The 21,325-nt window shown below is 34.9% G+C and overlaps 1 protein-coding gene across 2 annotated transcripts in view; it reads left to right on the forward strand.

Annotated features, from left to right (window-relative positions):
• Nucleotides 1-21,325, forward strand: part of LOC150090690 (calcitonin gene-related peptide type 1 receptor-like) — a 147,012-nt gene that overhangs the window by 101,224 nt on the left and 24,463 nt on the right. For both annotated transcript variants that reach the window (XM_090372283.1, XM_090372278.1), the window contains exons 4-8: nt 4,039-4,180; nt 13,805-13,918; nt 14,912-15,012; nt 17,363-17,501; nt 18,047-18,160. In XM_090372283.1, the coding sequence (XP_090228409.1) occupies nt 4,039-4,180; nt 13,805-13,918; nt 14,912-15,012; nt 17,363-17,501; nt 18,047-18,160 (610 nt within the window). The remainder of the gene's footprint in view (nt 1-4,038; nt 4,181-13,804; nt 13,919-14,911; nt 15,013-17,362; nt 17,502-18,046; nt 18,161-21,325) is intronic.

Raw genomic sequence — 21,325 nt, forward strand, 5'->3', positions numbered from 1 at the left:
CCCGCTCAACTAATCACGCAATGAGCAGTATTGAAGTTCCAACTTGTCTTACACCTCTGTTGAAGTCGTATCGGATGCAAAAAGGGAACATCAAATTGAAGCAAGTGAAGTGCGTGAAAAATTCTAGAAACTATCGATGAAATGGGAATGATTTATTGACTGGTGTGGGATTTTAGACGCATCAGCAACCGAGGCCATATACCTCCATATGTAATATATCTGTGAATTGCGTGTATGTTCTGTGGTCGATTTGCTGTTAAACCCCGGGAGAAAAACCATGCTTCCATCGACTGAGACCGACTAATTAAGTCACGTTGTGAAAAAGACCCATAAACATTCTTCGCGGTCATCATTCACCAATACTGGTGAATGATGACCAAAAGGTCCACCTTCGATGATTATCCCAGAAGCTAAAAGGGACACAAATGGACATTAATTAATTATGCAAAAACATGTGCTGATATTGCAGAAACAATTTCATCAGTTGTGGTGGAATACATCCATCTGTCCTACTTCCATAAGATATTACTAAATATTCATATTAACTATAACATTACAATTTTAAAGATTTAATCACATTTCGTGTGTGCATGAATCAATAGGGCATGGGCAAACAATAGTAATTCGGCCTATAATTCTGAGAGGCTAGTGAACTTGGCAACGAGGCAATTAAGGCTATGAATATCAGTATACGGCATTATATTTTGCGTGTATTCTATGGTTTGGTCGCCAATTTTCCGGGATGAAAAACGAGTTTATTGTGGCTTAACGGTCCTACTAACTCAGTCGCCGTTAAAAAGAGGAGGGGGGAACCCATAAGGTGTCTGTATCTAAAAATAGCACAGATGTGATACGTGATAGCAATTCCACGTTTATTTATACATCAGACTGTAAAATTGAAAAAAAAATTTCAAATGCAGTTATCTGAATACGTTTAGTGAATGGGGAACGTGCTGAGGGGAATTTTTGTTAATAAAAAATCACGAATCCTCTCCCTTTCTCCCGCGTGCCATGTCACCTCGGTGGTAGAGTTCACCCTACACATTGCACATCCATAATTTTTCAAAAAGCTTTCCCAACCTCTCGCAAATTTCAGGCAAAATTGATTACACTTTCAAACATTTCTTCATAAAATTTTATTGCGGTTCGTGACTGATGTCTAAATGGGGTTCTCCACTCCATCGTCGTAACCCAGGGCATTAAACGGACAGTTGCTATGGTTACCCGGTGGTATAAGACGAAGCATCTTTGCCGAGAAGTGTCCGCAATCGGTGCTGGAAATCGCGGTGAAGTGGTGGGACTTGGCTCGAAGGATTCACTGTAAAGATATGCGAGATAAAATAAAAGGGTGGCGTTTTTAACCATGCAGCGCATGAAACTATAAAATTAACAGTTTAAACTTCGGTTGACGTCAAAAACTAAGGGATTTTGGCGATAATAAAACAGCAGTAAAATCACTTTGAAGTTATGGAGTTTATGGATACATTTTCAAAGAACTGATATCCATTCAGAAGAACAGTGCCCATGGAAATACATATAGAAAAAGTATGTAGGTAAAAGGTAAATAGAAGGCCATCTACCATAACTCTCAGTGAGCGGTCAGTGAAAAAACTAGATACAGAATTACAAAAACCCAGTTGGAAAACTATAAGATGGAAGCTTATTTAGAAGAAGTTTATGCAAATACGATTAAAAGCCTTTGTCAAGAGCAACTGAGTTTCTCCAAACTTTTCCATTGAACTTGTCCATTGATGGGTAATATAAGCCAGTATATCATCAGTGGATTGGCACTGACGGAATGCATACTGATGATCAGTGATCAGATGGAAGGTTTCTAGGTAGTTTAGGAGTTAGATTGATAGGTTTTTCCATTATTTTATAAAAGTATGAAAAGGTCAGTTTAAGTGCTAAACCAGTCACAAAAAATTACATCAGTTACATCTTGATTTATTGTGAGGTCAGCCCATATTTGATCCTTATCAATTATTGGCAAAACCAAGAGAAAAATCAGTCATTACTGTGGTACTTCATAGGCTGACAAGTTATGTAGTCCAGTGAATCACAAGTTGTTTTTTAGAATATCCATCTTCATGCCAGCTTCTTTTTTTATCAAATGAAAATCAGAACCACTGACTCATAAATCTTAAGCTGGACTTCTGAATAGCTGGACGAAAGGTACGGAGTTTGAACATGAGTAGTCATTTCTGGTGGGGGGAGATGGACCCAACTTCTTTCTTGAAGGTTCTGCAGACGCGACAGCTTTATGAACGACCACAGCCTGAGTAAAATAAAATGAGATGGAGTTGGCTGTGGTGCTTTGGTAACTTATATGGCACACCAGCATCCGTGTTGTAAGATCGAGTCTGGGTACACTGCTGCAAAAAATGCTCAGACCATTGATATGTGGAGCTAGCATGGGCGCTGCCAAAAACGATTAGAATGAATATTCACACGCTTCTAACTACCTTAGGGCTCGATCGTGGTATAAGAATTATTTTATAAATCGTATCATAGTTTCGCTCCTGGACAGCAAGATGCTAGCGGAGTCGCCAGCACTTCTAAATTATAGTCAAAGGCATCGAAAATGAACAGTTTATGTCCAGATTCAATACCTCAGAAGACAAACACAGTTATCCTACTAATTATCAAAAATTATTAAGTCTCCATTTTGTCCAACAACTAATAATTCTTAATTGATTGATAGCGAGTATCCTTTGCCCACGTCAATAATGATCGTATCCTACCTGTCCCAGATTCAGTTAGTAATCATCATTTAAAACACTATCCATTGCTATTTCTTCCTGTTTCTTAAAATTATTCCAGAAAGCACGTCTGCCTACACTAACGAGACAAATTCCTTTTGGGTGACGTCAACACTCCCAATGGTTTAGACACGATGCCCACTGCAACAAATCTTTTCGTTACTAATCTGCTTACACACTTGCTAATGGATCTCTGACAGATAGCATTTGTTTCGACATTTCTCCGGCCTTTCAAGCCATTAATCCGAATTCAGTGACTTTTCTTTGACAGAACTACTTCTTCCTGGATGGTACATTGTCGCTTTTATCTCTCAGTCTCTACCCACAGATCCATCTGACCTCTGACCTACACTAGGAAAGTTGACGAGTGAGGATACCACAAAGTGGAATCCAATCTGCTTTGCTCTCTTCTGCAATTCTACAGCCTTTTCTCCAAACTAATGCTGTTATTTCTTCGTTTGTTAATGGCATAAAGATCTGATGTCCTTCATGCTCTTGCACCTATAAGAAAGCTGTTTTAAAACAGGAATTATTTACTCTTAAGTTAACAAACAAACTAACTACTTGTTCTTTCGCCCTATAAAAAATTTCTGTTTAAGTTTTTACTATTACTAGATAATATTTCATCCCTTCTTTCCTTGTGTTTCCGTAGTGTTCACTTTTTTTTCTGTAGTGTTAATATTTTATATTTCAGATTATGTTAATTTTTTAATCTTTAAATTTTTTCTGTTAAAATTTTGAATTTTAATATACGTTAATTTTTTAAATTTATATTCATTTTAATTTTTCTCCTGTTAATTTTAAAATTTTTCTGTAAATTTTTAATTATTTTGCTGAAAATGTTTCATTTTTCGTTTTTTTTGTTGTGTTGATTTAAAATTTTTTCTTTTCGTTTTTTTGTTGTGATAAATTTCACCCTTTTTATTGTGATAATTTTCCTCCTTTTTATTGTGATAATTTTTTCCCTTTTTTCTATTGTGATGTTTTCCTTTTTTAAGGCGTTTTAGAATGTACTGTATGTATAATGCGCACTGAAATACATGTTTCCCCTTTCGATCTACTTGATTACCATATTGTATTGTTGAATATTTCGTATAATCCTTCTCTGTACATCTAAACCTATAATAAATTAATATTAATATATTAAAGACTGATTCATCTGGGATTTCTGGCAAATATTCTGGGTTGTCCCAACTAAAGAATCACTTTAAACCACCTAGATCCTAATGCTTATGGAACCATGAAAGTAATCATAATCTTTTAATTTTCTTTATAGGCCAGCTTGCATGTCAGTGTGGTTGATCCAAAACCAGGTAGATGGGACAGCACTGGCAATGCCAGCATGCTGGCGAACCAGTTAAGAGTATATTGGAGTTGCTACCATAGAGCTGTTAGAATTCCCGACAATTTGCAAGTTGGTAAGTTGTTGTTTGGTTAATTGGATAAGAGTTTATTTAGAGCCCTACAGTGAATGATTAATCTGAAATATTGCTCAGTTAGAAACAGGCAGATAATTTTAAATGAGAATCCACGAAATTCGAATAAATTTTTAAAAGAGTGCTAGAGACATTAAATTTACAAGAAACGTTACTCTGACTTGCCCTAAAAAATTTTAAACCATCATCATGACCAAAACGTAATTCAGCACGAAGAAGCATGTTCGAAAACACTTGCAGAGTGTTAGAAGTATTTTGGAATGCATTAATTGGAATGAATTGGAATGTAGATGACTGTTATTTGTATCAACATGTCAGGGAAAGTACTAGAGAAAAGAATATCCTAGACCTCATCATCACACATGAATCAGATGACATAACAGGGCTGACAGTAGAGGAACCAGTAGCAGGAAGTGATCACGGAGTTCTACGGTGGATGATGACGAGAGAGGTAGCAGAAGTAAAAGGCAAAGGAATGGGTTTTAATTTCAGAAAAGGAAATTACGATGCCTTAAGGTACTACATGGCCTCTATTAACTGGGTAGATATCGCGCAGAGAATGAATACAATTGAACTGTGGTACGCTTTTAAAACATTAATCACAGATGCCTTGAATGCGTATATACCATTAAAAAAATACTCCACGAGAAGGGTTCCAAGTTGGATGAATAGTGAAGTTGCCACATTACTTGAGCAGAAAAAGGTGGCATGGAAACGTTACAGAGCAATAAAAAGTACTGAAGCCTATAACAGCTACAAGGTGGTGTGTAATAGAGCCACAGAAAAGGTTCGACAGGCAAAGGCAGTTTATGAGAAATCACTAGCAAACAGAGCAAAGAGGGGGGATAAAGAATTCTTCACATATATAAATGCCAAGAAGAGCAGGACAAACCAGATCGGACCTTTACGTAAGGGAAAGGGGATAGTAATAAATACACCAGCTGCCGTTGCAGATGAACTCAACAGTTATTTTGCATCGATATTTACAAATGAAAAGCCTTTTGTGGCAATGGGAAATTGTGGGAGCGAAGTTAAAAAATATGTAATTAATGATATTGAAATTTCCCAAGATTATTTAATGAAAAAACTTTCGAGCCTACAGACTAGTAAGGCTCCTGGAGTTGATGGAATATACCCTATAATCTTGAGAGAGGCGGCAAGCGAGTGCATTGAACCACTGAGGCTGGTTATGCGAGCATCACTAGACTCTGGGGAGATTCCCTTGGATTGGAAAAGTGCAAATGTATCTCCCATACATAAGGGTGGCTCTAAAAGTGAAGTTGGAAATTATCGACCTGTCAGTCTGACTTCAGTAGTAGGGAAAATCATGGAGGCATTGATCAAGGGTGGAATTCAGGATCATTTGGATAGAATTGAAATTCTCAAGGATACTCAGCATGGTTTTGTAAAGGGAAAATCATGTTTAACAAATCTGGTTCGCTATTTCGAAAGGGTCACTCACGAGTTGGATTTAGGGAATAATTTCGACATTGTTTATTTAGATTTCAGCAAAGCTTTTGACTCAGTCCCACATGAGCGGTTGCTTTATAAGCTGGAACAGGTTGGAATCACTGGGAAAATCCTTAGATGGATAGAAGGATGGCTTCAGGGCAGGAGGCAGAGGGTTGTGATAAATGGCTATTCCTCAGATTGGGTTGATGTAAGAAGTGGGGTTCCCCAAGGATCAGTATTAGGACCACTGTTGTTTTTAATTTTCATAAACGACATTGATGAAGGGATAGAGGGCGTGATGTCTAAATTTGCAGATGATGTTAAAATTGGTAGAGTAGTTAATGATCACTGTCAAGCTGAGCTTCTTCAGAGAGACCTAGATAGACTTCAAGAATGGTCAGAAAAATGGCAGCTGTGCTTTAATCCAACAAAGTGTAAGGTATTACACCTGGGAAACAGTAATCCCAAAATAACTTATTCACTTGGTGGAGTTCAACTAAACCCAGTACTGGAGGAAAGGGACTTGGGTGTTACGATACGGTCAGACATGAAATTCTCTGAGCATTGTAAACAGGTTGCAAGGAAGGCCCATGGTGTCCTATCGATGATCTATCGAACTTTTGCAAGTAGAGATAGGGACGTGATAATCCCATTATATAAGGCCTATGTTAGACCACACTTGGAATACTGTGTTCAAGTATGGAGACCGCACCTAAAGAAAGACATCGAGCTTCTTGAAAGGGTGCAAAGAAGGGTAACTCGCCTGGTGAGATCGGCAAAAGGGCGTCCTTATGAAGAAAGACTTCGAATATGTGGGTTGCAGAGTTTGGAAACTAGACACCTTAGAGGAGATTTGATTGAGGTGTTTAAGGCTCTGAGAGGCATCAGTAAAATGAATGAGGACAAAATTTTCAAGATTATAAATGATGCTAGAACTAGGGGACATAAATTCAAGTTACGCGGGGAAATGTTTAGATTGGACTGCAGGAAGTTTTATTTTAGCCAGCGAGTTATAAATTACTGGAATAAGTTGCCTTCATGGGTGGTAGAGGCCGACAGTTTGGGGAAATTCAAAGGTCATCTGGATAGTACTTTCGGGTAAGGGAAGCGCAAAGGATGATAGGATTAATTTCCTTTTTATTTAATTTTTAATTTCATTTTATTATTTTTATTTATTTATTAATTATTATTATTTATTTATTTAATTTTTGTTTTTATCATTGTTTTGTTCGGATTTTTTTTTTTTTTTTTTTTTTGGCTGGTGCAGCATAAGCCATAGGCTTTCTTGCACCATACGGCCGTTACTAATACTAATACTAATTAATGCTCAGAGATTATGGTTCTCCACATCACACTTCATATTTTTGCGTACATCATAGACGAGTATTGTTCTCTGAATATGTTATAAGTCACAAAAGAGATTAGGCAAGCGAAGGCAGATTACGAAAAATCTTTGGCAAAGGATGCTAAGAAAAACAGCAAGGATTTCTTTACTTATATAAACTCTAAAAGGAAGGGGATGAATCTGATTGGTCCACTTGATATCGATTGTTCGACTGTTGATGATTCTGCTCAGATAGCTGACAATCTGAATGAATATTTTGCATCGACATTCACACACGAGGAGTTATTAAGGAAGGAAAATGCTAGAAGTTTATCAAGCCGTAACAGGCTACTTAATGATTTTGTAATAACTGAGAGCAAAGTGGTGGAGCTAAAATTGTTGAAGTTAAACATAAGAAAGGCACTTGGGGTGTATGGGAACTGTTCAGTTATATTAAAGGAGGCGGCAAAAGAAGTAAGCAAACCCTTAATATTATGAGAGCATCCTTGGACTAGGAGGTAGTCCCTACGGACTGGAGGTGTGCAAATGTATCCCCAATTCACAAAGGGGTTACGAAGGGTGACGTGAGTAATTACAGACCAGGTAGTTTAACTTCTGTTCTGGGAAAAATAATGGAGTCACTGGTTAAAGATGCATTGCACGATCATCTAGACAAGACTGCAACAATAATTCAGACACAGCATGGGTTTGTTTAGGGAAAGTCTTGTCTGACAAATTTGATTGGGTTTTATGATGTGGTTACAAAGGAACTGGATGCAAAAGATAATTTTGATATCTTATACTTGGATTTCAGGAAAGCTTTTGACACTGTTGCACATGGAAGACTACTGTACAAATTGGAGCAGAATGGTATTAAGGGTACGTTGCTACAATGGATAAAAGGGTGGTTGAGTGGGAGAAGACAGAGGGTGGTAATCAATGGACGCTGCTCTTCGTGGACTAATGTTATTAGAAGAGTCCCACAGGGTTCGGTGTTGACCCACTGTTGTTTTGTATATTTATCAATGATATTGATGAAGGTATATCAGTGTCCAAGTTTGCAGATGATACAAAGGTCGGCAGGGTTGTTAATGACAGTAATGGCAGTGTGATACTGCAACAGATTCCAGAAAATTTGGGCAGATAGGCTGAGAAGTGGCAACTGAAGTTTAACATTGACAAATGCCAAGTATGATTATGGGTAGAAGTAACCCCAGAGCAACGTACGAACTGGGTGGTGCTACGCTTAGGGTGATAGAAAATGAAAAAGACCTGGGAGTAATTGTGCAATCAGATATGAAGTTTTCTGAGCAATGCAGACAGGTGCGAGAACAGGTCACGGGGTTTTGTCAATGATATACAGGAATTTTGCTAGCAGGGAAAAGGAGGTGATTATCCCTTTGTAGTATAAGGCAATGGTCAGGCCACGCCTTGAGTACTGCGTACAGGTCTGGAGGCCTCATTTTAGGAAGGATGTAGATTTGTTTGAGTGTGTACAGAGAAGGGTAACAAGATTGGTGAGGGGAATGAAGGGATCCTCTTACCAAGAGAGGCTTAAGTTCTGCAAATTGCAGTGGCTGGAGACTAGGCACCTTCGAGGTGATCTGATTCATGTGTATAAGGCTTTGAATGGGTTGAGCACACTGAATTCTGATGGGATCCTTCCACTTGTTCAGATTACTAACCTAAGGGGGCATAAATTCAAATTGAGGAAAGACAGTTGTAGAATAGATGTGCATAAATTTGCCTTTAGCCAGCGGGTGGTTAATTGCTGGAACAAACTTCCATCTGTCGTTTTGGAAGTTGATAGCTTAAATATATTCAAGGAGGAAGTGGATAAACTTTTAGAGGGAATGGTTGTGTGAATTTTTATCTTTATTTATTTATTATTATCTTTTTTTTTTTTTTTTTTGGCTGATGCTACATAAGCTGATACGCTTGCTTTCTTGCATCACATGCCTCTATTACTATTACTATTATTATTACAGCGAGGATGAAAACAATATTCTCTTCCTTAAACGTAATGAACAGTGTTCACTTAAGGTTAATTAGTTATCTCCTGTAATGGTATTAAATACACAACTTAAACAAGATGTCTCATTTGAATGCTGTCACGTTTATAGACAACCGCAAGACCTCTCTCTCACCTTCAACTTCATACTTTAATTATTTTAATATTTAATGCAATTATAGGTCGAGAAGTGATGTTCTATCAACAGCAACTGTCAGTAAGCACATATCAAATTCTACAAATTTTCTCTGCAAGTTAATTGGATTTTGTAGAAGATATCAATCGCTTGATAATACATTAATTACGTTTCATAAATTTCTTCTTATACTGTTCATTGATTAAGCGTCTGAAGAGTGGATGCAACGCTTTTGAAATGTGTTTTAGTAATAATATCAGAAAATTTTATAACTCCGCTTGTATATTAACAAAAAAAATCAAAAATAAGAACCCCCTCAAATTAACTTTCGATAACAGCATTGAAAGATAATTCAAACTATGAGCTTACCATGAATGAGCCTCAGTTGATTGGTTTATAGCTTAGCTCGCCAGATATTTAATTCAATTCTTTATTAAGAAGTGCTTGAACTTTAAAGTATTAATAATTCCTACACCGATATTTGTAAACAAATACGTTTAAATAAATAAATATATTAGTTTGTTCAACACATTTCGAAGAAAAGGCCTCATAGTTTAATACCAGAACAAAATTTTATATTAATAAATACTAAAAGGACAGAAAAACATTAAAACATGATCTAAAAATTAAATTAATTTTAAAATATTTTTCAAAATAACAATATTTCTAAATAATAATAATAAATAAATAAATTAATTATAATATATTTAATCAATAAATTTATAATAATCAAAATAATAATATAAATTATATTGATTTAAAATATTTTTCAAAATATAGTACTTGACGTTTTATAGATTTAAACTAGAAGTATAAAATAATACCAAACGCAAAAAAATAAATAAACAAAATAAAATAAAATAATAATAAATTAAAATACAATAAATAAAATAATAATAATAAATTTAAGGGAAATTTTTCCTGGCTGGTGCATCATAAGCCTCAGACTTCCTTGCATCATATGGCTAATAATAATAATAATAATAATAATAATAATAATAATATATTTTAATGCAACTAAAATATAATATTAAAAATAAAAAATAATAAATTTTTACCGATGTTTATAATTTCAGTATTTCAATTATTACATGCAAGATAACTTGTTATAATTATCAAAATTCAGTGCTATTATTAACAAAAAAAAAAAAAACAATAACAATTTTATGTGGCTAATATTGTGTTCTTTCAGCTTTAATATGTAATTTTATTCAAAGAGTATTATTATAATTTTTTTTCTCATTTATAACTCTATTTTGGTAGTTATTATCCAGGAGGTGCAATTTCCCCCACTTAAAAACTGTACAAAACAAATAAATAACCTAATTAAAAAGAATGTTTACACTTCTCTAATATTATGAAGTTATCAACATATTAAACTTTTACATGAAACAATACATTTCTCAAAATCTATATTCGCAGTTGGCCGCCAGATGGCTGTTAATTGTTTAGAAAATAAACAGTGATATTCGCTTTTCTCAGCCCAAAATACGCATGTTTCACAGATGGCAGCTTAAGAAATGCAGAGGATAATAATTCAATTATTTTAAATGCGCTAACGGTGTCATCAAGGACTGTTCGTTATTAATAAGCTTATATAAACGAAATTTCTCTGATATTAGCGTGTTGTTGACGCTTTGGAACATAACGAGTAAAATATCAGGGGATTATGACATTGTAATATGACATGAACGTCATTTGAGGAAAATTAAAATCTTCATTCGTTGAAAATCATTATAGTTGTTGCTTGGAGATGGGAATTGGTAGAAACGCAGATGAGATCTGGAAATTTACGAATAAGATTACGACTTCAGGTGTGAAGTATTTTCAGGGAGATATTGAAACGAATCTTTGCGCTGAAATCGTTCCAATGATTGAAGAATTAAAGTAATCCACAGTGTGAGTTATGCAATGCTTTTCAACTTCAGTTACAAAAGATTTGTAATTAGAGAAGTATTAATTAAACATTTCTATTAAACGCGCATCAATGACTTTAACAAATATAATACCATAATGCGCCATTGCGTATTATGTTTGTGGAAGTGTTTATTTTGCAGGCTAAAGAACTCGATATAACTCACTGGAAACCCTACTTCTTCCTTCTGAATCGGCTAATTACAGCTTAGATTGAAGAAGACTTTACAAATATCTCCAGTCGTCAACTCTAATCAAATCTGGACCCAATCAGTGACAAATGGCGAAAGCATTATACTGTCACGGAGGAAACGATAAATGAAATGTTCTATTGCTATGTTCTTTATCTTACGCTATTCTTTTGGGATTATTTTCAGAAATTGTAAATTTCTGGAAGAACCAAAATCTCCCCTATACTTTAAAAATATGTGAACATCAGTAATATTGCAATTTGATTTTGAGAGATTGCGCGCCCACCTATGGTCTAAATTGCAGCAAAAAATTTCAAAGCAAAATTTCAACTGAGTTGCTATTACACTTGATGTAGGTAACACTGGTCTCGTCCAGATCCAGTTCCTGCTCCCCAAAGAGTATAAATGTAATTTACATTCACAATTGGCAGCATCTCACAACACTGACTTTATGGGACAGAGTGCTCAACATGAAAGATCCAGTTTTATAGAACTGAAAGTGTAGGTACTACGGACTTGTCCAAAATATCAACGTATGACCTTTCCTTGAGAGTTTTCGGTGTTTCGATCAATTCCAATCCCGAACCAAGAAAAGCAGTCGTACACCGTGCTGCTGCTTTCTGCAAACTTCATTTTGGGACGTTGCACTGCTGTAGGTAGAATTCTCCAGGCATTTCTTCAAACTTAAAGTCGATCATTAGACCTGACCATTGCGTAGTATTGCTTATCCATCCATAGAATCTCTCTTTAATGTTTCGGAGTCAAGGAACGATCGGAAAGTACCACTCTAAATGACATTTTTGGTTCGCTGGCGTTATACGACTTGGTTTATTAAAATTAGGCCCGTTCACCTATGAGAAATCTACTCCTTATGCACAGCTCTACTGACATCTGCAGCTCAATATCAGGTCTTAGAGACAGACACCACCGGGAATGATGTAATCCTCTTGTTGACTTCGAAGAGCTAAAACAGTCCGCTGTACTAACGAGTTATTGAATAACGATCGACAATTATGGTAGAGGTACTCAATTAGTAGCGTATAAAGTCACCCAGTAACTTAGTTTTTCGATATTTCGCGCAAGAAAGCCGATTCGAAATAACAGGTTCAATCAAACAACTTTTAAAACATCCCCACCTCATATGTAAGGACCTATCACATAAAGATGCATTGCAGGATCATCTAGACAAGACTGCAGCAATAATTCAGACACAGCATGGGTTTGTTAAGGGAAAGTCTTGTCTGACAAATTTGATAGGATATTATGATGTGGTTACAAAGGAACTGGATGCAAAAAATAATTTTGATATCATATATTTGGATTTCAGGAAAGCTTTTAACACTGTTGCGCATGGAAGACTCTTGTACAAATTGGAGCAGAATGGTATTAAGGGTAAGTTGCTACAATGGATAAAAGGATGGTTAAGTGCGAGAAGACAGTGGGTAGTAATCAATGGGTGCTGCTCTTCTTGGACTAATGTTATTAGTGGTGTCCCACAGGGTTCGGTGTTAGGTCCACTGTTGTTTTGTATATTTATCAATGATATTGATGAAGGTATATCAGGCTTAATGTCGAAGTTTTCAGATGATACAAAGGTTGGCAGGGTTGTTAATGACAGTAATGGCAGTGTGCTACTGCAACAGGATCTGGATAATTTGGCAGATGGGCTAAGAAGTGGCAACTGAAGTTTAACCTTGACAAATGCAAAGTACTGCATATGGGTAGAAGTAACCCCAGAGAAACGTACCAACTGTGTGGTACTACACTTAAGGTGGTAGAAAATGAAAAAGACTTGGGAGTAATTGTGCAGGCAGATATGAAGTTTTCTGAGCAATGCAGACAGGCTGCTAGGGCAGGTCATGGGGTTTTGTCAATGATATATAGGAATTTTGCTAGCAGGGAAAAGGAGGTGATTATCCCTCTGTATAAGGCAATGGTCAGACCACGCCTTGAGTACTGTGTACAGGTCTGGAGGCCTCATTTTAGGAAGGATGTAGATTTACTTGAGCGTGTACAGAGAAGGGCAACAAGATTGGTGAGGGGAATGAAGGGATCCTCTTACCAAGAGAGGCTTAAGTTCTGCAAATTGCAGTGGCTGGAGATTAGGCACCTTCGAGGTGATCTGATTCATGTGTATAAGGCTTTGAATGGGTTTAGCACGCTGAATTCTGATGGGATTCTTCCACTTCCTCAGATTATGGACCTAAGGGGGCATAAATTCAAATTGAGGAAAGACAGTTGTAGAATAGATGTGCGGAAATTTGCCTTTAGCCAGCGAGTGGTTAATTGCTGGAACAAACTTCCATCTGTCGTTGTGGAAGTTGATAGGTTAAATAAATTTAAGGAGGAACTGGACAGGCATTTGGAGGGAATGGTGTGTGTTTTTTTTTTTTTTTTTGGCTGATGCTGCATAAGCTCATACATTTGCTTTCTTGCATCACATGCCACCACTACTACTACTACTACTAATAGAAAAATCAGATTCGCCTTTAGTTCATTGATTTACGGATATTGTTGATGACATGTTATTAACTGCAAGTTTTTCATAATGCCAAAATGATTTTTTTTTCTTTTTTAGGCGATCTTTATTGTCCAGCAACATTTGATGGCTGGGGTTGCTGGGATGCTGTTGCTGCTGGTCATATAGCTAGCATACCATGCCCTGCATTTGTTCCCGGATCAGAACCTACCAGTAAGTGTAAAATAATCGATAAATAAAAGCATTTAACTTGATCGATTCTTGGAGATACAAGTTCTGGTACTGTTGTTTATTTTCGAAATGGTATTTTATTAAATTTAATTTCTGCATGGCTGCGCCATCTGACCAGAAAAATTGACTTTCATGCACTGTATTTACAGGAAAGGACAGGTTGCTGTTTTCGGTTTGTTATCCGATTTCGCACACGTGTGCGTCGTAGGAATACCAATTAGAATTCTCCAACCACTATAAGAGGGTAAATCTTCCCAATTTCCTCTAATTACAATTAACACAAGCACTCTGGTTCACCTGGGACTATCTCATAGTGTAGCAGAACAGACAGAAACTAATTACAGTGCCATAAATACGCGTAATTGTACACATCCGCAACTGGTGCTTGTGGCCAGTAAAGAATTAGAATGCATGTATGTGTAGTAATTACCACTATTAGAGGAGAGAAATATAATTACGTTATTCCTCCTGTGAGTAATTTAAATACTCTTTTTCACTAGAAACATGAAGATTAAAGCTTCTAAGAGGATTATCACTGTCAAGTTGGACACGATAATTAATCTTAAGGGGGAGGTGGGGTGAAATAATGATAAGTGAAATGCAAAAGTGGCATACAAGCTGCTTTTGTCGGGTATTTTGGACGTGTAAAATTCCTCACTAATTTCACTTTATCAAAATTGGTTCAAGAAGAATTTACGTATTTTTGGATGGAAGATGAACAGTAACGTAACCATTCGAGTCACAAGAAATGTAAACTTGAAATTTTAATTACAATATTTAAATAATTTAAAATTATTTCACCTGAATCATATAGTTTCTAAATATACTGAAGTAATTGATTAATTAATAGAAATAATAAAAACTATTCCTTTAATTGTTTTGAATAATTCATTTGGAATTTCTATTGATGTTGGCCATGATAATTTATTTTGTGATTTTTAATTTTGATATGCTATTTCACTTTTCTTCCACCAGAGTTCGCCATTAAACCGTGCCTTAAAGATGGAACTTGGGCTAAAAATCCTGTTACAAATGACGAAATCGGGAATTATAGTTTATGTAATTTTGAGGTCACTGTAAGTGTACATTATTTTATTAAATTAATATAATTATGAAAATTGTTTATTACTGTTAATAGTCAAATTTCCATGCATATGTACATTTATATCCATTTACTGCGAAACTTTGTTGTCAAACAAGTTTTATATTCATGCAATAATTAAATTTTTATATAAGAAAACTAGGGGGGGCTTAGCCAGGTGCTCACCAACCCCTGAGCACGATTTTCTATGTAAAATGTAGAGGTATGACGGAGTAAGTCAAATCTTTTCTATGTAAAAGACACACCTGTCGAAACGCACTGATCAGTGCGTTTCTAATCAGGAAATTACCAATGTAATTATTTACCTGTGCATTCGTAGTGACGCAATTGTCCTCATCACTTCTACCATGTGACCCGCATTCCTCTTCTCCCATTGGCTACCGCATCACGCGGCATTCTCTAGGTCGAATAAATATCACTAAGTAATTATTTATCTGCATTTACATAGGTCATTTAAGGAAAAGCCTTTTGCTTTGGGTTCATGCATGAGGAATATTGTTGCATCCGCAAGAGCAGGACTAAAATATTTACAAAATACTAAACTATTTAGAAATATACAAACTATATCAGAACGATGGGTCCCTTCATCATCATCAGCTGACGTCAATATACAAAAAACTTTACATCATATGATGCCGGGCGTGGTCATGTATTAGACAGCGAAGCACGTGCGCGAGGCTGGAGAACAGTATAGAGGTAATTGTTTTTGAATGCATCCCACGTACGCATTCTACATTGTCAACAGCAAATGTCTCTTTCTGCCCAGTAATCCATTTAACGTTCACGAACCTTGTGCACGTGCTTCACTGTCTAATGACCACGCCCAGCATCATTTGATGTTCTGTCGTAACGTTTTTTGTATATTAATTTAAGCTGACGAAGGAACCCATCGTCCTGATATAGTAGAGGTATGATTGTAAATATTTGTATAGTTTGTTATTATTTATTTATATAATAATAACATTATAACGCACTAGATCGAAATCTAATCAGAAAATAGCCTATGTAATTATTCACTTGCGCATTTTGTAGTGACGTAATTGCCCCGCCCTCTTCTGCCATTGGCTCTAATAAATATCACTATGAGGAAAACGTTTTTAGTGTAAATAAAGAATAAAATTTAAAAATATGTGTAAGGAGTGTACTTAAAAATGTAGATATTTTTATTTAATTATTTTATAAAATTGAAAGTGTTATAACTACACTAAACATAATTTCACATACGATTTTTAATAATTTCGATTAATTGAAATTATGGAACTTTTATTTATTTTGAACTAAAGCAATTTTTTTGAAAGAGGAACATATGTAATATTTTCACTATGTACACCACATTACCAAAAATATGGAAACATATTTTTGATAATGTTTCGGTTTTGTAACCCTTTTTTTTTTTTTTTTTTGGTGGAATTGTTAAATAATGATGTAAAGTATTTATTTTTTAGGTGTAGTAAAACAAGAATATATCAAAAGAACGAGTTTGGTTTTTTAAATGATTATTTCCTGCAGTTACTGGAAAGTTTCAACTGAGACAGTAATGGGCCTTTTAAAGCCTATAATTACACCTCCCCCTTACATTACTGTTTCTTAACAGCATTATCTTTTAAAGTGCATTCTCTCTCTCTCTCTGTTTATAAACCTGCCATTTGCATGAACATTCAGAAGAATTTTAGCCTCTTCTTCGTTCCACACCCTAAAGTGTTCAGCATCGTGCACAAGAATAGCTAAAGCACTCAGACTACACTGCAATTTACTTCCCTTCTATTACAGAAAAAGAAAGAAAGAAAGAGATGCTTCTACCGTGAAGGCAATCGAAGTGTAACGTGCATTGATGTAGACAGCCATCTGCCTTTTCTCTTATGGTGGAATTCACTCTTCTGTCGATCCGAGCTATCTTTTAAAATGTCAGTGAAAGTATCATATTTAACTGGTGCTCATTTCCTTAGATGGCAATCTGCCCTTCTTTGGGTAGAAATCTCTCAAGCGAATCAAACATTCAGATGGAAAGATAGACGTTAGTGTTAGCCATTGAAGAAGATTGCTAACTGGGAAGCGACATCTATAGTAGAAAGTCGTAACTATCGATAAAATAAATTGCATATATAAATAATTTTGCTTATTTATATTTTATATAGGACTAATTATAAATATTTTATATTATAAATGACAGTTCTCTAATTGAAAAAAAAAATTAATTATAGTTTATTTATATTTTTATGTCAGATTTTACTAATAATAGCCATGTTCGTATTAAGTACACTGATGAATGAAATGGTTATATTTTTAATGAACTACTAACCATTAAATTCTTTCCACTTCTCCAGGATGGCAACAAACCAATATTATTTCGTCTCATCAAGGATTTCACACATCTGGATTATTCTCCTTATGAAAATCGGGAAACTGCAGTTGCTTTTGATGACTGCTTAGACAACGTTCTAACTTTGCCAGAGCCAGAAGAAGGTAATCGATAATTAGCTTTCATTTGTTTTCTGGTAAATATTAAAACGAGTGATTTCAAAATAGTTTAAGTAGAATATTAATAAACATAACAGCAGGTAAAAATTTTATTTATCGGGGATGACCATTTTCCTGTATAGAAAATATGCAATACATTACCTAAATATGGAAACAGTTAATATAAAAATTTGACAAATTTAGAACTTTTAGAAAAAGGAACAAACCTGTAATCTCTAGAGATTATAAACAAGTTATAGTAAAGTATTGTTACTTTGAAATTCAAATATTATCGAGGTGTACGGGAGAATTTTTGATTTAAAGATACAATGGGGTTTTATTATTAAATTAAAAAAAAATAATACAATTCGTACAGATTGAATTAAACGAATTCAGGAGTTCCTGGACCGGATCATAACTTCGAATTTCAATGTAGACGTATTTCAAATAATCTGGATTACAAAGTATGCAAATTTTTATGCTGTTGGTTAGGGATGATCTTCCTGGGACAATTTTTCGGTGTGTGTTAATCTTTGTTTACAATTTTACAGGAACTGTCTACTGCCCTAGAACTTTTGATGGCTGGAGATGCTGGAATGATACACGAGCTGGTGATATTGCGTTCGTATCGTGTCCTAGCTTCATCCCAGGCTTCCTCGCAGAAAGTAAGTAGGAGTTTTTTGCTTTTTTCTTCTCTTTTTTAATAATAGGCATTTTATTTGTTCAAGAGCAGTATGAATGATTTCTGGACATTGCCTCAATGTCCACATAATCTTCTCTTCATCAAGACAATATCGTGCTACTTTATAAAATTCGATTTTTATAAGAGATATCGCTGTCGCATTCGTTCAGTGTGGATTTTTATTTAAAAGAACATTCTAGAAAAATATTCGTTATGAGAGAGTTCAACTTCCATTGCTTTTGCTATTTCTTTTACCAAATTTATTCAATCAAAATTTTGAGGGAAAGTAATTACAGTTAGTTGAAACGAATTTGTTTACCCCAAAAGAATATTGAAAAGGTTCAGATAGTGTAATTCTGTAAGTCATCGTGGCTACGGAAGCGAACGCAAACGATGTCTTGGTTACACCGATTTGATTACTTCAGCCAACTCAATATGTATGTTATAATAACCTTTGCTATTCCCCGAAGGGATGGTTAAGATCACATGAAGCAAGGTTTAGTAATTATGTAAGACGAAACCTGATTAGCATACGATGGCAAATCTCGCCAATGACATAACATCAAGCTGCCTGTTGGAAAATCTTCACAACAGCTGCTAAGATTTATCGTCAAAGGATACGACATATAAGATGCACTTCATAGTAAATATTTATAATTATTAAATAATAGAAGATTTATAAACAATAAAATTGAATACGATAAATTTAATGCAAATATATTGTGCTTTTAATACCAACTCCAGGGGCTCACATCTGGTGAGTATGGGCATGGCACACCCAGGGTCCTGAGCTGGATATCATCATTCTTCTCTTTCTTGGTGATTCCCTTCTACTTTTGACACTCTCTCTCTCTCTCTCTCTCTCTCTCTCTCTCTCTCTCTCTCTCTCTCTCTCTCTCTCTCTCTCTATCTCAGAGAGAAAAGTAGAAGGGAATCTAAATCACCAAGAAAGAGAAGAATGATGATATCCAGTTCAGGACAGTTGTTCTATGTGAGTTGCCATGTTGTATACGAAATCAATTTTGAAAGTTGTAATATAGCTATCAGCTTTATTTGGGTATTGCCACTTCAAACCACCTGCTATTTGATAAGAGGCTAGTTAGCTCTGAAACAGTCTATTATAGCAGTCTCATCTTTTAAACAAATGACCAATTAACCTTTTTGGCCAGACTATCTCTTTGTGCAATACCAGGGCAAATTAGCAAATTTGTTCTTCTGTGACAATTTTAAGGCCATTGCATTATCACAGTAACAGTTGTGTGACTGGTTATACAATGCTTGCGTGACCAGTTTGATGCCAATTAAGAACAGCCGATTGCAAAGCGAAAATACCCAGTGTGGGTGCAACTGGAAAAATGTACGCTTCATTAAATCTATAGTTTATCTCTCCACAAATAGCGACTTTCTAATGTTCACAAGCAATAGAGTTACATCAGTATTTAACAACCAAGGATTTTTTTGCAGAAATTATAACCCGTCATGAATGACTGGTATAATGGTTATATTGCAGCCATTATAACCAGTTATGAATGACTGGTTATATTGTAAGGAGAAAAACAACAGGCGGTTAACACAGCCTTCTATAGACGGTATGGATGTAAGATTGCTTTCTAGGAATAGGTTGAAGGCATTGAATATCTGTCTTTGTCTATGCAGATGTCCTGAACTTTTCTAGAATAATCCACTTCGTTTATCGCTTGTTTTAGCCAAAAATGTGGAATATTTTAGGAATGGGGGGAAAAATTGATATATCGAAACCTATATATCGATAGTAGCGATATATTGTGCCCAATACATCGATATACTGAAGCATTCATTTATCATGCTGTCCAAGTCAAACTATAAAATACATGTACCAAGTTTATATACCACCCCCCTCTCCTTCTAGCTCAAATAAAAATGAGCTGGAGCCTAGCAGTTATTGAAGTTTTACCAAGGAAGCATTCTTTTTTTCTGAAATATTTTGCGTTTCAAAGAATCATCCAAAACGGTGTTTTTGAAACCAATAAACCGGAAATACAGAGGCGTGATTTTGTTTCACAAATGACAAACACTTGGTTCTATTTTTATTTGTATTTAAAGACGTATATCCGTTTTCTTCTCACTTCCTTTGCTTTTGAGAACCATTGTATAATATACTATCCAGATTTACGAAAAGTAAACAACCCATTTCTTCACCTGCACAACGTTTTCGCTTTTTCTGAAAGGACAATTGCTCAAATTTAAAACCATATTTTTAAGAAAAATATAAGATATGATATTCTTAAAAAATCTATAATAGTTTTTCTGTAACACTTTTTATGTATAAAATTTTTAAGATATTTTGTCACTGACGCACTATTCAGAAAACTTATTTTTTACCCGAGAATGATAATAAATAATAAAATATTGAATGTTGCTTTTCATATTTTGATCGAGATCTTATTGCTGGTTTGACTTAATATCTTTAGCTGTAGTTAGTAATCGATTATTTATTCCTGGAGTAAGGTGACGATTTTCCTGGAGTAAGGTGACGATATTTATATCGAGATCTTTGCTTTGTCTTATATCTTTCGCTATAGTTAGTAATCAATTATTTATTCCTGGAGTAGGTGACATTTTCTGATTTTGTAGATTATTTATTTTTTATAACCATTATTTAATAAGGTTAAATGAATATTTTAATAATAATTCACGATATTCGACCTAAAAAAAAAGCTGTGGGCTATATGATTAATATTTATATATATATTTGGACCGAGACTATTTTGCCCACCACTTTCAAATGACGTCACCAAAACAACTTAGAATCTTTCATTTATTTAAAATTCTTTTTAATAAAAGACTTTAAATAAATTATGTAGTAAAATTCTTTAAAAGAAGTTTAAGTAAATGACAAATTAGCATTTAGGTGATATAATTTGTTTGAAAATAGTTCAATACTTACGCAACTCGTGGTAAAGGAGTGTAGTCCAAGATCATTGCAATATTTTGCAACACAGGAGGAATACTTTCTTTTGAAGATATACTTTTAAAATTATTCACATTACTTTCCTTTTATATTATTTATCAGAGTATTTTATACAGATTTATGACATAAATATTTTAGAAAATAATTGTCATTAAAATGTATGAATGATATATATTTAAAATACAAAACAATAGGCAA

This window comes from Mastigoproctus giganteus, chromosome 1 (assembly GCF_048544385.1).
Source record: "Mastigoproctus giganteus isolate SK-2022 chromosome 1, ASM4854438v1, whole genome shotgun sequence".
Lineage (NCBI taxonomy): Eukaryota > Metazoa > Arthropoda > Arachnida > Uropygi > Thelyphonidae > Mastigoproctus > Mastigoproctus giganteus.